Source organism: Fulmarus glacialis, unplaced genomic scaffold, assembly GCF_000690835.1.
Source record: "Fulmarus glacialis isolate BGI_N327 unplaced genomic scaffold, ASM69083v1 scaffold4681, whole genome shotgun sequence".
Classification (NCBI taxonomy): Eukaryota; Metazoa; Chordata; class Aves; order Procellariiformes; family Procellariidae; genus Fulmarus; species Fulmarus glacialis.
The window spans coordinates 54,960-70,111 of NW_009190726.1; the positions used below are offsets into that span (position 1 = coordinate 54,960).

Consider the following 15,152-nt stretch of genomic DNA (forward strand, 5'->3'; position numbering starts at 1 on the left):
GAATTTCACCCGAGATGGGTTTTTTTGTTTGTTTCACTCTGTAAACAAATAGTAAAATAAATTCTTTTATTCCCATAATGTATAATAAGCAATGGAGTGTAAAACGAAGTCTCTTTAATGTTGAATGAAATTTCTTGAAGCCCAAAAAGCGAGCTTCCTTCCCCAAGGGAAGCCTTTTAATGTTGTGGGTCACAGTTCCCTCGTACCCTCCCTTTCTATAGCTGTTTCTATAGCTGTCTCTCAGTTGTTCTTAGATAATTGATATGTAGAAGAGATGAAGTTGCCCTTTTGTTCTTTGGTGGAACAGCTTTGTTGGAACAGAAGGTCCTGGTCACAACTATCCTCTTAGGTATTAAAATGATGGTGAAGCTGAATAAACATTACGATGAAGAAAAAGAAGAGAAGTAACTACAACATTACAAAGATCTGTCCACAAAATTTGTTGAAAAATAATTGGCTGTTCCCTTCCTACATTGATAGCTATGCTTTAATCTGAGGAATTGTGTACATAACCATTTTTAACTATAATTTGAACTTAGAAACACCATTCTGCTCATTCTCATTACAGTCAAAATTGTACTCCTAATAACAATCGTTTAAATAGAGTAGCTTTCTCTTGACACCTTGCTCGACACACGTCTTAGGGGGCAAACTCTGTTGCAGGAGGTAAAGCTGAAAGCAACAAGGTTCTTCAGACAGCAACCTCACTACTTTATCTGTAAGTAGAAAACATTGAACAAGTTTACCAAAACAAATTAAATGGAGTGCTCTTAAGCCGAATCACTTGTTCTTACTGCAAACTTTCTAAAGGACTGCTGTATTAATGCAAACATACTGCTACTCTGGATACATTTACCCTACGGTAATTTTACTTGAAAAGTAAAAAGTTTCATATTCCTAGTTGCACTACTGCAACATCTATTAGCACAGCCTGAACATGCAAACTTTGCTGAGAACATCTGTGAATGATGGATATATGAAGTCATGGTTAAATTACACTGACTAAAACAGAGCAGGGATTCAAAGCAGCATTCTCAGGGTCTGGAGCCCATCATTAGTGCTAATGAAACATCAGGCCTCAAGATTTTGATGGTATCAAGGAACCATGTCATTTAGGATCTGTACCTTTATTAAAGCAGGGGGCATATGTTCACTATAGGCCTCCAGTATGACTAGGTGAAATAGTTAGTCAGACGCTCCTTAAGGACCTTCTATTTTCATGAAGCACCTCTCAGTTTCACTGTACAACAGGTTGGAGTCCTTCTACTCCAGCTTCATAATATTTGTATTGTGTAATTACATAAAGGTTAGGAAACTAAATCTTTTTGTTGTCTAAGGTCTGATTCAGGACCTCTGGATATCAGTGAAGCTCATGACATGACTGTGTTTCTTCCTTAAATTAACCTGTCTCAGTAAGATGGTCCAAACACAGGCACCACAATGTTTCTGCCTGGAACCAGTATTAAAACACTGGGTTTCAAGCTGACTTTGTGAGATGTCAGTTTGCAGTCCACAGGGCTCTAGGAAGCAGTCCGTGTCTCTCAGAGCTCAGCTTCGCCATCCAAAGGATACCAACACCTGGAGAAAATGCTGTGTCAAGTCATTTTCTGAGATTTTTCCATAGCTGGAAGAGCTAGAAACATAATACGTAATATAAGTGCATTTAATGAATATTTATTTCATAATTTGCTGAAATAGGAGGAAAAGGTCAATCATAGAAGTGGCCATGTATGTCCATTACTTTACCTTCTTGATCACATGCCTTAAGGTTTCTCATTGCTTTAGAGAGAACTTTTCTGGCATTTAGCAAAAAGAGAGGAGAGAGAAGGTTTCCTTACTCTGTCAAGGCTTTCTCTCATAATTTGAGTGATGCAAATGAGTTCTGGGATGTTATAGATCATCCAAAGTATCACTAGCTAAGTCAAGAAAGGAAAGGACGAATGTCCTGGAACCTCACAAAGACACTTTTCTTAAAAACAGACAATCCCTACCCCTGCAAGTGTAAAAATGTTATACTCCTAAATTGCTTTTATGTATACCAGAATATGTTAATGACTTGTTTCCCATTTCTGCAAGAGGATATCTCCTCACTATTTGAAAAATAAGCAGAATTTCAACATTTCATAATTTTAAAATGGAAAAAAATCTGGCTGTTTATGGGGCATCCATTTCTATTACATCTCTTCAACACACTGTCAAAGAAAAAAAGAAAGACAATTCATAATTTTCACTTTCCATGTTGCTGATACCTATCCTCAGATTTATGATCTGATTGGTAAATTCTGCAAAACATGTTGTGGGTTTTTTTTTTCCCCACAGAAAGCAATTACTGACTTCTTCCAAAGTCATCAGTAAGATCTGTCAACACTTTACTGCATATACTTTCCTTAAGAGTGATGTTACATTGTCTTTTTCTGATGACTCACTACTTCAAAAGTAAAAATAAAGTACATGCAGATAAAATGTTTATTTCAGCTTTCTTACAGGTAGACAAAAAGGACCGATTCAAGCAGTAGAATACCTCCCAAGTAAAAGAGAGACTAAAATCAGTAATATCTTTAGAGCTGAAAAAGTAAATTGAAAACTAACATTTTAGTTGCCCCCACTAGAGACGCCACACCTGAGAAAGAATGACTGATACTGTCACTTGGAATCGCACCCCTTTGTAAGTTGTTCTTAAAGTTCAGAATTTGAAAGAAGAGGAAGTTAAGATCCATTATTCCTGGCAAATATGGAAAGTGAGAAAAAAATATCAACCTACCCTTTGGTAGTCTGGTTCTTCATCATGCAATGTGTGGAGAAAGGAGAAGTATTATTCAGATGGGGATGACCATTTAGCCAAGGATGACTTTCCATGAGAAAGCTGAAACATTTTTAATTTTTTTTTTCCTGATTTCCTGATTTTCAGAGACAAAAATTAATCTGTTTTTAGATTAATCAGATACCTTCCCTGAAGTTCAGAGCGCAGCTTTCCAGTGACAAAAGAAAATATCTGACTTAGTATTGTTATATCTTTATGCATGCCTTGTTGTATGAGAGAGAGAGACATCATTACCGATGCAAATGGCAATGAACTCTCTCCTCTTCTCTGCAGGTACTCTGAAATGGTTATTAATGGCAAGAGGTAGCAAGAATTTGTGATCTAAATACAAAGGGCGCAGAATACACAGTGATACACTGTATTAATGCTTTTCTCATTCTGTGTGGATATCTGTGTGTAAACTGGGTGGTTTTAGAAGCATTTAACTTTACAGCCCTCATTGTTGCAAAGAAAATATGAAAAAAAGTGAGAAGTAGGAGCGCTCCTTCCCTGAGATTGCCAGCAGACAGATTGCTAGATAGAAGATATGGGCTAACTGGGGAATCCATAAAGATACGTTTTTAACCTGGTAGCCTGCTAATGGGTCTTTAACCTGGGTCTGCTAATGATCATTCTAAAGCATTCAAGCAACACAGAACCGTGCCTCCATTCTTATTTTGCCATCATAATCCTTAATCTTTCCTGGATCAGTTTTATTGCCAGTAGCAAGGAAGCTCCCCTCACTTGCACAAGAGTACACGAGAACCTCAGCAGAGCATTGCTCTGAATATGTAATACCAGCAGCAGCCCTCAGTACTTTACTGTTGGTTTGGTTGGTTTTTTTTTTTAATATGACATATCAGCTAGGATAATATTCTGCATATTTCTCAGTGGTAAAACAAGTACTTTAAGCAAAACATACACATCCCGGTCACTCCTACCCTCCTACGAATTCCCTGTGTGTCCACTGGGACACGCCATGACACCCACAGTGTGACTAGCCCCTCAGCTGGCTGCCACCAACTGTATACAGTGGGAGTGACAAGCACCAGGTACAGGTTTGAGCACAAATCCAGAGTGAAAAGGTGAAGTATGCTGTTTTAATCACTCTCCTCTTCAACAGCTTCTTTACACGACTGCAGTTACGTGATAAGATTGCAAATGAAATGTTGGGATATGCAATTTCAATACCGTTGCATGGCAACACTGTCACATTTTGCAGTAATAGAAAGTGGCAACTTGTTTGCCAGTTTTGGCATCTTATTTGTCATTAATATATGCTTACTGTGGACTCATATTAGCGTCTTCAGGTTGTTATTTGGCACAAACAAATCCACAGTGGCTCCTACGCACCTCAGAACGGTGGCCTGTAGGACTTTCTTTTAGCAGTGATCAGTCAAAAAATTAACCTTTCTACCTCAGACTTCTGATTTTATTCTCCAATAGCCCTGTGCTTCTGCTTGTTTACCCAGCTGAAGATCAGAAGCTCTTACTTCCAGAATGGCAGCAAGTGGGAAAGAAGAAAACCTCAATTCAAGCGATTTCTTCCTGTGAGAAAACAGGAAGCTGAGGGATGAAATCTGACATCTCCAGCCCATCTGTGCAGCTGCGCTCCACAGCTGCTAATGCAAGTCCCAGAGCAGATTAGCAGATGTAGGCTGCTACCCTCCAACATGCAGGTCTTGTCCTCATGGGTCATGCACCGGCCATACTACTTGCACGTGTGGTGGCCATTTCTCAGAAATCTCACAGCAGCGTGCAGGGCACACAGGAGTCCCTTGCACAACTTCTCCCCTTCTCTTTTATATAGTCAAACCTGTAGCATTTTCAGGTTCAGAGACTTTCTGTAGGACCCCCCACCACGTCCACTACGCCAAATCTGGCACAAAGCTTAATAAAACAACCTACCAGCCCTTCTGCCTGCATGCTTTTTCAGCAGTGACTGAAAGAGCCTCATCTCTTTGCCTTCACTTTTTTCAATACATACTGTGTGATGAAAACATATGAGCTCATTGGAATTTATAGACAGATTTGGCAAACTTTATATATTTATTTGGGCTCTGAGATCATTTGGACTCTAGGCTGTCTCTCTCTCTCTCTCTCTAAGAATACGAATACTTTTTGTTCTCAACTGCCACCTGTTAGAAATTTTACTGTGCATGCTGTAATTGGTGCCTACCACATATGCAAGTCCTTTCTCAAAGGCATTAGGTACTAATTAGAAAGTTTACACAGAAAATTGCCAAAGTCTACCCTCTAGAGAAAAAAATCTTGATGGGAATCACAGTTCAGTACTTCATTCTTTTGCAAATAAATAGAGGGTTAATACATCAAGCTGCTTGTCCAATACTCCACTGCAACTCAAAGTAAAATTCTGCAATGTTTTATAGTCAATTTACTCTCATATAACCAAACCTCCAAACATCTGATTCACAATTCTGAAGGGCTCAGTATTAGAAGGTCTGTCTTACAGCAATCAGGGCATCACCAGACAGATGTCCAAGAAACCTCATTGCCAGAAATTCTTTTCGTATGAAAATTCAAGTCTATATTTTATACAGAAGTTTATATTCCTGGGTGTTTATTTGGTCCAAATTCAAAGTGCTATCATTTGAAGCTTGACCACTGCTAATAGTCAATTTGTTTCTTATAAAGGTTGTCCACATTTCTTTTCATGTTTGGCACCAGGCTTTTAAACAATAAGAAACAAAGAAAATTGGTAGGCTGTCAGATTTAATAACAATAAGCTTCCCTGATATGCTATTATTTGTTTAGCTTTTGGAAAAGTTAAATATCAGAGCTACATATCTTAAAATATTCAGTGCTTTTCTAACCTACTGCAAGGCATATTTTAGTTGGCAAGAGCTTATCTCAGAAGTGGTAACAAAAAGGACCAAACTTTGTCTAGCCCCATGTCACCCTGACAATTGGTCATAAGTCTGAAGAGGAAGGTGTCTGACCTCTATCATTTTAAATATGATTAGAGCAAATTGCCTTTTCTCAAAACCACAAAATGTGAATGAAAAATGTATTTCTTTTGTGGTGTTTTGTTTCTTTTCTATATGAAAAAAAATCCACATTTTGTACTTTTTTGTTACTAACCACTGAAGTTTTTCATTAAAACAAAAAATGTTCTTAATTTCTTTAGAAGTTTTCAGAGAAAATACTTATTATTTTCTAAGTAGCTCTAACTGAAAGACATGGCAGCATGACACAAAAGAAAGCACATAGCAGCTTCTTCTTTCTGCAGGATAAAGGATAAGAACAATAGTTCTTTATTCTCAGAAGAAGAAAGCTCAATTTAAGATTCTTTCTCTTCATACAGATTAACAGATATCACTGTACAGATAGAGATGCAAAACCAGTTCATTCTCAGTTGAGTTAAAATGGACCTTAAACCCCATCCCAGGGCACCTGCAGATGCATTCATACATGGAGGGGCCTGTGCTGAATACAGTATTCTGTGTACAAAAAGCAAACAAGTGGTTATCCTGGGGTTTCCATCTTTTGCTGTCTTTAGGATACACATTTCCACAGACCTGGATAGACTATTCTTCTTTTCAGATTTTCTTTTCAGGTACGGAAAGAGGATAAAAATGTTGAGAGGTTTAAGGTTACTATCATCTCCATTCATGTATGAAACAAAGTACTGTGTACTTTGGATCAAGACTCTTGTGAAAAATGCCCTGTCTCTGTTTTTTGCCAAGAAGTTCAAGAGGTGCTACATTTAATAATAAAGGAATGTCTAATTCTGAGGGCTCTGGGCAGGCTGCTTTTCTATCTGAGACTTTACTAGGTTGTTTTTTGTTTGCTTAAACTCCTAGAAGGCTTCCTGTTAATACTAAATTTAAATAATGTAAATAATTCTCTTCTAAAACACTATCAAGATGGATGTTTTAAAATTCTTCTGCGTAAAACATTGGAAAGGAGCTCTAATACCAAAGCGAGTTTAACACAGTCATTCTTTATCACAATATTTATCAACAACAGCATTTTGGGGGAAGTTCTTCAGATTTTTCAAGGAGCGCTTTCCAGGAAAGGCCCTTTCTGTTCAACTCTTAAACAGGTCTTCTGTCATTCACTCTGAATATAAATGATGGCTTTTGTACTTCTCATACCTAGCACCCACTTTGATTTGACCCTAGATGAGCACCAGTTTAGCTACTAAGACTGAACGGGGGTTCCTAGCCTTTTGTAGATGAAATTCTGCTAGAAAAATGGGCAGCATCCAATGAGTAGTACAGTGCTGCATTATTGACAATGGTGCAGTAGGAAATAGATAAATGGATAAACTCACCTGTGAGGCAAAAGAGAGCTAGGTAACTCTATTGTGCCAAAATTAGCAGAAAGTAAGCTTCATCTACTCTTGCTCTCTTTCAGCTTACTGTCTGTTGCCATGTTTTGCCTCCGCTGCAGAAAAAGGCTGAGCATGCTGTATAATGACACCTTCCTTTCAAAGTTGTCATGCAGACAGACACCCCTAAATGTAACCATGTAAGCCATATCAGTTCTTTCTGTTTTCTTCTAATTTTCTGAGAAGAATGATATTCCAGAATTCATTAGCCCATGATCTTCAGACACTCCTGGTGCTGGGTTATGGCATCAGGCAGAAGGGACATACTCAGTTGGCTAAAAAGAAACACAAGTGGTAGGAGGGGGAAACTGGAACCAGTGAACACATTTCAGCATTACACCCCTTCTCATTTGTTCTCACCTCACCTTTTAGGGTAGAACAAGCTAAAAGCCATGGCAAACTGGGAGAGGTGGACTACAGTGGGGAAGCTCCAAGCTCCTTGATATCTCTCCTCCCAGAAGACTGGAGTGGACTATACTTACATTTACTTTGTGCTCTGGCATGATGAAAAGCAGATTAAGACCTTTGTACCCTGACTCATCGTCTGATTACTTATTTCAACCTTCACTGTGTATATAGGATTTAAGAGAAGAGGCCTATTCAATGGAAAAAGGAGGCTGCCAGTAACTTCTAGAATAAATTCTCCATTGCGTTATGACACTTGTGTCTTTAAACATGCATAGTTAAAACGATGGGCCTAATCTCCTTTGACATTTAAGGGTGCTGTTCACTGATTTAACAAAAGAGCTGTAAGTGGAATGCAACTGTAATTTGCTCCAATATGCAGAAGTATCGTAAGACATGCACATGGAAATTAAGGAAACATTATGTGCATGCATGCATCTTAATGCCAAGTAAACTGTCAGTAAATATGTAAAAGGTAATCTTTGAAATTAAAAAGGACAGAAATTCTATTGGGCAGTTAAAAAGTGCATATAAAGATTAATTATCTGAGTTTTAGAGGGAAATATTTAGGTTAGACATTTGGAAATCATTTCTATTCCTAAGGTAAAATATTTGCCAAGAGATGTGACTGAGACAGCATCACTATATGTGTTCAGGAGTAGACAAGATGAAAACCATATGTATTTAATGCAGAAGGAAGTCCTGCAACAGGGCAGGGATAAACTACATGAATTAAGAGATCCTATCCAACTCATTAGACATAAATCTTGAAGGAACTAGCCCTGCAATCCTTATTCACAGACATGGATGATTTCAGTGGGACCATGTAGATGAGCCAGGGCAAACAACTCAAGAACAAAATGTCCTCTAAGATTTAGAATGGTTTGTAAGAAACCACACTGACAACAGAAAAAAATAGGTAAACAAGTTGAGAAGCTTATTTATCAGAAATGCTTCTGAATTGGAGAGAAAACCAAATTAACTCACTTTTTCCATGTCCATATGAAAGGCTTTAGGTATTAAATAGGACTTTGGAAAACTTGAAGAAGGTTTTTTTTTTCATTTTGCCTTGCCTTACCCATCACCTATTGCATATTCACAGAGCATTTTTAAGATCACCTTGACAGCAAGAAAATTTTATCAAGACTTTCAAATTTAGGAGTGAAATAATAATGCAGTTATTTACATTTGTGACAACTAAGTGGGCTATTTTCTTGCTTCTCTGACCTGACTTTGTAAGTTGTCTGCAGATCTTTGTGGACAGGAATCAAAGTCTCCAAATTCATCACCTCAGCAAAGTGGGTCACTCCTGGGCCATACAGAGTGCAGATATTTCCCCCATGACTCACAAGGACTCCCTCACATGACTACAGGAATTTATTTTGGAACACAATTACTTTTATTTTAGAACAATAGTTCATTTCCTTTGTCTGTTTTATCATGGTCTTTCATGTGGATTTACTAGAAAATTAACAGGCTCAGATCCTCCATTCCCTTCCAGTTCCTCTGCCACCAGCTCATGAGAAACTATCTTTATGCTATGTTGCCATGAAATAACTCCTGGGTATCCAAACTAACTCATTTCAGGCTAGCCTGGGAATCTTTTACTATTTTGAGTCCTACAAAGTGACATGTTCACCGAAGGGCAGATTTTCCCAAATATAAATGTGCATTCATGCAATCACTAAACAAAAAGGAATTGATATCAGAAGATCTTCTATACATAAGCAGGCTCAAGTTTATCTAGAGCATTTTTCTGCTCTTAAAAAAAGTCTTCAGACAGCATTCCACAAATATTCAGTTTCATGTTTTTGAGTGTGCAATCCTGCTCCATCTATCATAGCTCAGACATGCTACTGCCAGTCTACTAATGACTATGCTGATCAGTACTGGGCTCAGGACTCACCCTTGCAGAACCCCACTCTGCAAGCCAGCATTGAACTAGTCTCGCATCTTATCTTTCAGTATGGCTCTTTAACAAGTTATTCAGATCACCTTAGAGTACTCTTAACTAGAACAGATTTTCCCACTTTGCCTATGGGAATGCCATGGAGGACAGTGTTCAATGCCCATTAAGGCCCAGCTATACCAGATTTACTGCTTGGTGCACGTGAAACTGTAAAGAGCATGCCTGTATGTAAGCACCGGGTTTTGCGTGCACACGGTTACAATAAAGACCACATGGACTTTTAAAAAACTGGCCTCAGGTGGGGATGATTGTAGAGAAGGTAGAAATAACATTTTATTCTCCTAGGAACAGATATTTCATTAATCAATATTTTGGGACCCTAAAGATAGTACCAATGCATACTAAATGACATGTTTTACAAGACTCAAATTTCAGCTGACAACATATTGCAAATCTTTACTGGCCTACCAAGTATCTGAGATGTTCCAGAAAGGCAACACAGGTTTCTGTAGTACAGAATTAGCATTCACAGAAAGGGATTTGCTTGTTCACTGAATTCCCCTGTATTTGCAGATTTACACACCTTTCACACTAGAGAGCTGCAGGTAATTCTATACCTCACTTCTTCTGAATCATGAATTTTATGGAACCTTTCTGCTTTCTCCAGAAAAAGTATGGAAAGCCAAGTGGATGATTTTCACCCTTTGCCAGGTCAAAAGGATGGCATCATCTTTCTTTCTGCAGGTATGCCATCAGCTTTTAGAGCAGAAGCAAAGACTGGAGCATGACAGTCTTAGGATGAAGAAGAATGAAGGATATCATAAGAAGACCCACATTAAAAGAAGAGGTCTTCTACATTATAGGCCTGAAAGTTGTTGTTTCTTTTCTCTTTCACTTTCCTTCACATATGCACTGACTCTAGATTGGTACTTGCAGAGAAACTTCCAAATGAAGGCATCAGCAATACCAGAACCAGAACCAGAACCAAAAGGAAGACACTTTAAAGTCTTTCTCATAGGGTGCTCATATCCCAAGAGAAAGATTTCCCAAAGTCTCAAAGTCTCATTGGCATAAGACATGCCTGTTTCTTTTGCTAGGTATTGATAATAGAACAATGCCTCCCATCTTGCTTTTGACTCCCCAGCTGTCCACTTACATTGGGGACTGCATACAACAACAGGCTGGAGCAGCACTCACACCCACCTCTCCCAAAGAGAATTAAAACAGCCCCCTAGCTCTGTTACTGCAGTGTTCATCTGAACCTCCCCTTCCTAACGCATGTGCATTCAAAGCCATTCTTCGAGACCTCTCATCTAAAGTCCTACAGCACACAAACTTTCAAGACAGTAGGGGCAGACAGAATAATGCCCAAGGAGTTCGAAGTATCTATAAATGCACTGAACGTGTGAGAAGCAGACTGCACCAGGGGAAGGAGCAGAATGTATCAAGGGGAAAATCACAAAAAAAGTTTGGGTGTGGAGAACTGGAATCACAAGAACCGACCCGTACTGCTAAACCCTAAGCTCTTATCAGTGGAAGAGAAAAAGCAAATGGAACTGTACAGAAGTGAGAATGTGATACAGCCATTCATGAGAAGAACAGAGTTCCTAACAGAATTAGGAAAATAGAACAAAAAACAATTTAATATGACTGTGGACAGAAAAAAGATGAGAAAACATCTTTTTCTTGTGCTTCCAAACTGCTTAGTCCTTCCCTACTTCAACACACTTAGAAGTGGTTTCCACAATCTACTGCATCTGTAAGTAATTCCAGCTCTCTGACATATGACATCCTTTTTAGTCATTGTTAGGGGAAATGGGAAAGGCCACTTTCATCACTACCACTGCACTTTTCCATAGTGTTCAGGACAGGAATGCACATTCTGTAACATTCTTTCAGCACAGTATACATTGTCTGCTGGTAACGACAATGTGTTTGCTATCTTATTTATGAAAATGAGTATTGAGTGACACAACATCTTTAATATGTAACAGCGGCAATCTTATGTCCCCATAAGACACAACAGATGCTGTGCCATACACTGCAATTATACAGAGACCAAAGAATGGACTAAGCAAGTTCAAATGGGCATATTGATACAGGGATCCCCAGTCTTGGTATGGCTTACACCACCATGTCATCTTCAAGACCTTCGTACCACAGCCTTTCTGTAGCCACAGAGATAACAGGCTGATGACGATAAATTTGCTGAAGTTGATAAATAGATGATGCTGTGGCTACAAACCAGACAGCAGAGCAAGCTATGTGTGATGTTGCTCACTGGGCTTTTTTTGCTCTGTACAGTTACATGGGACACACACAGACTGACTGAATTCTGAAAGAGAATTGTGGGCAAAGGCATTGGCCGCCACTTGGGGATCCAAGTTCAAGTTGCACTCTGGATCATTACCTAGGTAGCTTGAGGTGCTACTCTGAATTCTGCAGCATGAAGTCACAAAGTACTTTCAGACTGGGAAACCAAACATAAAAGAAAGCCTTAGACCTTGCCCTTGAGACTATTGATGGGGCTGACGCTGACAGGAACATAGGTACATCCTATGGCTGATTGGTACTGGTAAAAGCAATAGTAAGAAGGGCAAGGAAAAGAATAGCATGTAAGCTGTAAACAGCATGGCTTCAGTCTTGATTTTGTTACCGAACCTTGCACAGTACCGTTGCAAATCAAAGCTGCAGCAGAATACCCAACCAATATAGGTAAAATCTTGGCAGTTTATGCATACGAGTGCATTAAAATGGATTTAATCAAGGAAGATAGCTTTCTCTTTTGAAGTTTTGTTTTTTTTTTTTTTACTGAACAGGCTAAGAACACTGCACTTACTTACAAAACTCTTGGGAATATCACAGGGTGCTGGCTTCACTTAAGTAAACTGCTGGAGCGCATTTCTAAAACACACAAGCCAAGGAAGGGCATGGTGGGCTGCCATTCCCTCAGACATTACAACAAAGTTTATTTATGCAGAATCAAAGGAAACGTCAGTGGAGAGCACAGCAATGAAAATGATGACTGAGCTTGACTTCTGACCTCTGTGTTTTTTCTGTCTCTGACCTTTCCACTTAACCAAACTTCAAACTCAGCCTATAGTATGGTAACAAGCCTTCATCCTGCAACATTTTGAGTGCACTCAGCATTTTGAGGTGCTGCTGGGAGGTGCTAAGCGGATTACATGATCAAATCCAGATTTAGGTAACATCTGTGATAGAAATATGTCCAAATTGTTAGTCACTAGCTGCTAAAAAGGAGGAGTTGTTATTACTGTTATCCCCTTTTTTTGTCAAGCTGATGGTGTCCTGTTCCTCAAACTTGTTAACTGTCTGTTGTCATATGAGAAACTCTGTGACTTTAAGCAGATATTATGGTGCTGACACAACTTGCCTGTGCTTTCAAAACAGTGTGAATACCTTACTTAGAAGGTAAAAAATTTTTTGCTTGGCCAACCTATGTTTAACATTAGAGGTCCACAGTATGCATGCATTCAAAGTTGGAACACAAAATAGCAAACACGCTGCTTTAGCTAGTAGTGCCAAGTATGAAATCACAGTGAATGAATAACTTCTATCATACCTGCAGGAACAGATAATTCACATAATGAGTATTTGCCAATATGGAGAAAAGGTACCTGCCACAACCATAGTATTTTGAGCACACTGAAGTCCTACATACTAGAGAAACATTTAAAAGCAGCATTGTATTTGAGGGAAAAATAAAAGTATTTGGTGCACACAAACAATATGCAGTAAATAAAACACATGAACATGAGACAAACAGTGCGTCAGGTGAATTACTTTGCAAACACGGTTTTACCATGTTGTCTCCTAAAGTACTATATGTGAAAGAAATTAGAAACGTTTATTGGCCACCTTTTTGCATACATCAGGGCAATGACTTTCAGTGAACTCCAAAAAAGCAATGGGGCTACTAATGATTAGCACTTTAAACACATGCAATCACATGTTGTGATCACATACTATTCTTCAGGCCAACAAGCAGTTAACTCACAACTTCATTTACTTGTGTCCCAGAAGCTTCATTGGGACTATTCATGGAAATGAAAATTCAACAGGGCAAGTCAGAGGTTCAGAGTTCAGTATTTAGCTTTTGCTTGCTTAAGTTAATGCAACTTAAAAAATGTGAGGAAAGACCATTTTAGTAAGCAATAGTAGTTAAAAATAATTTGTCTACTTAACTAAACCCTCACAATTTGTTTAAGAAAATGAAATCACTGACTTACAGTTTGTTTTACTCTGAAAAAAACAAAGTTCACTTACCATATATTCCATGTTGGAAGCAGGTGGGAAGACTTTGCCTCTGACTTGATTATGATAATCAAGAATGGCAATCATGTCATTCTGCGAAATGTAGCGCTTCCGCCTGGCTTTGGGAATTTTTGCAGAGTCCAAATGAGCTGCCAAAGCCGTCTCAATGTCAGTGAAATTATTGTTTGACAGGAGTAGGTCAGTGGAGTTGGGTAACACTAATGCACTTGTTTCACAGAGAATGGAAAATAAGAAAGCACAACTGATTGCAGCGATTACTGTCATTTTGGGGCCAAAGGAGAAAGATAGGCCACAGAGGTACTCTGCTTTAAGTCAGGGCAGTAGAAAACAGATCTGTAGAAGAGAAGATGTCAAAGATGTGATTCTGTACATCTGGGTAGCAAGACAAAGTGAATTGGCAGGCTGTGATCAGAAAAATGATTCTGTCTGTCAGCTCAATCATAAAAACAATCCAGTCAGAACATGTGTTACTAAGCAATTTTCAATAACCGTATTAAGAGATAATATGTTCTTACTACAAACACACCAAATGAAGTATCATTATACCATGAATTACGTGATCAGAGCTAGTAGTATTCCTAAAATAGTGGCAGTGCTATCACACCAGATCAGTCCATAAACCACACTACAAATCTTAAGTGGGAAGACTGCAAGAAACCTCACAGAATGTTTTCCACTGAAAATGAAAAATACATCCCAGGCTATGCCTATCCCATATGCATGGATTGTTTTCACACAGTGTGGCACAGATAAACTAGTAGGCAAAAGACAACACATAAAGCATGAAAACAGGACATCTTAGAAATAGCATTCAAATCTTAACTTCAGCAAAATGAGATGAGCATTGATAAAACTGCATGCAAAGCAAACTTATTGAGCTGAATGGCTTACCTCTGGACAATATCAAAAAAGAATACAGCCTATTGTTCTCCCAGTATATACAGCACTCTCCTATGTGATGCTAAGAACCTTTGTGAAGGAGTGTCTCTTATTACAAACCCCCACAGAACAAAACTCTGCTGGTTTTGAAGCTTCTGGCCACAGGAGCTGCTAACAGCTTTTATATGTTACAGTCTGTATGAGCCAGAACAGGCAGTTTCTCTAAAGGTCTCTGCTTAGCCAAAACGAGAGGGGAGGAGTTCTGCAAAGCACACAGACAGCGATTGGGTGGCATCCCTGCAGTGTAGGTGGTTTGGATATCCAGTCACACCCCCACTTTCTATAGTACAAAGAGGCAACATGCAAGACTCTCTTTTTTCGGTACTTCCTACCTTTTTTCCTCCGTGTTTGGTTTTTCCCTCATTTCACGAGCATCACGCTGGCTTGGCAAACGTTCCTCTACGCAGCTCTCCGAGCACCCCAGGAGCAGCATGAAGCGCGGGGAGTTT

The 15,152-nt window shown here is 38.9% G+C and overlaps 1 protein-coding gene across 1 annotated transcript in view; it reads right to left on the bottom strand.

Moving 5' to 3' along the window:
* Positions 1 to 14,894, bottom strand: part of PI15 (peptidase inhibitor 15) — a 23,142-nt gene extending 8,248 nt beyond the window's left edge. The window contains exons 1-2 of the mRNA XM_009586313.1: positions 14,656 to 14,894; positions 13,756 to 14,097 (exon numbers count right to left, since the gene is read on the bottom strand). Coding sequence (XP_009584608.1) covers positions 13,756 to 14,028 — 273 coding nt within the window. The 5' untranslated portion in view covers positions 14,029 to 14,097; positions 14,656 to 14,894. The remainder of the gene's footprint in view (positions 1 to 13,755; positions 14,098 to 14,655) is intronic.
* Positions 14,895 to 15,152: the final 258 nt, after the last annotated feature.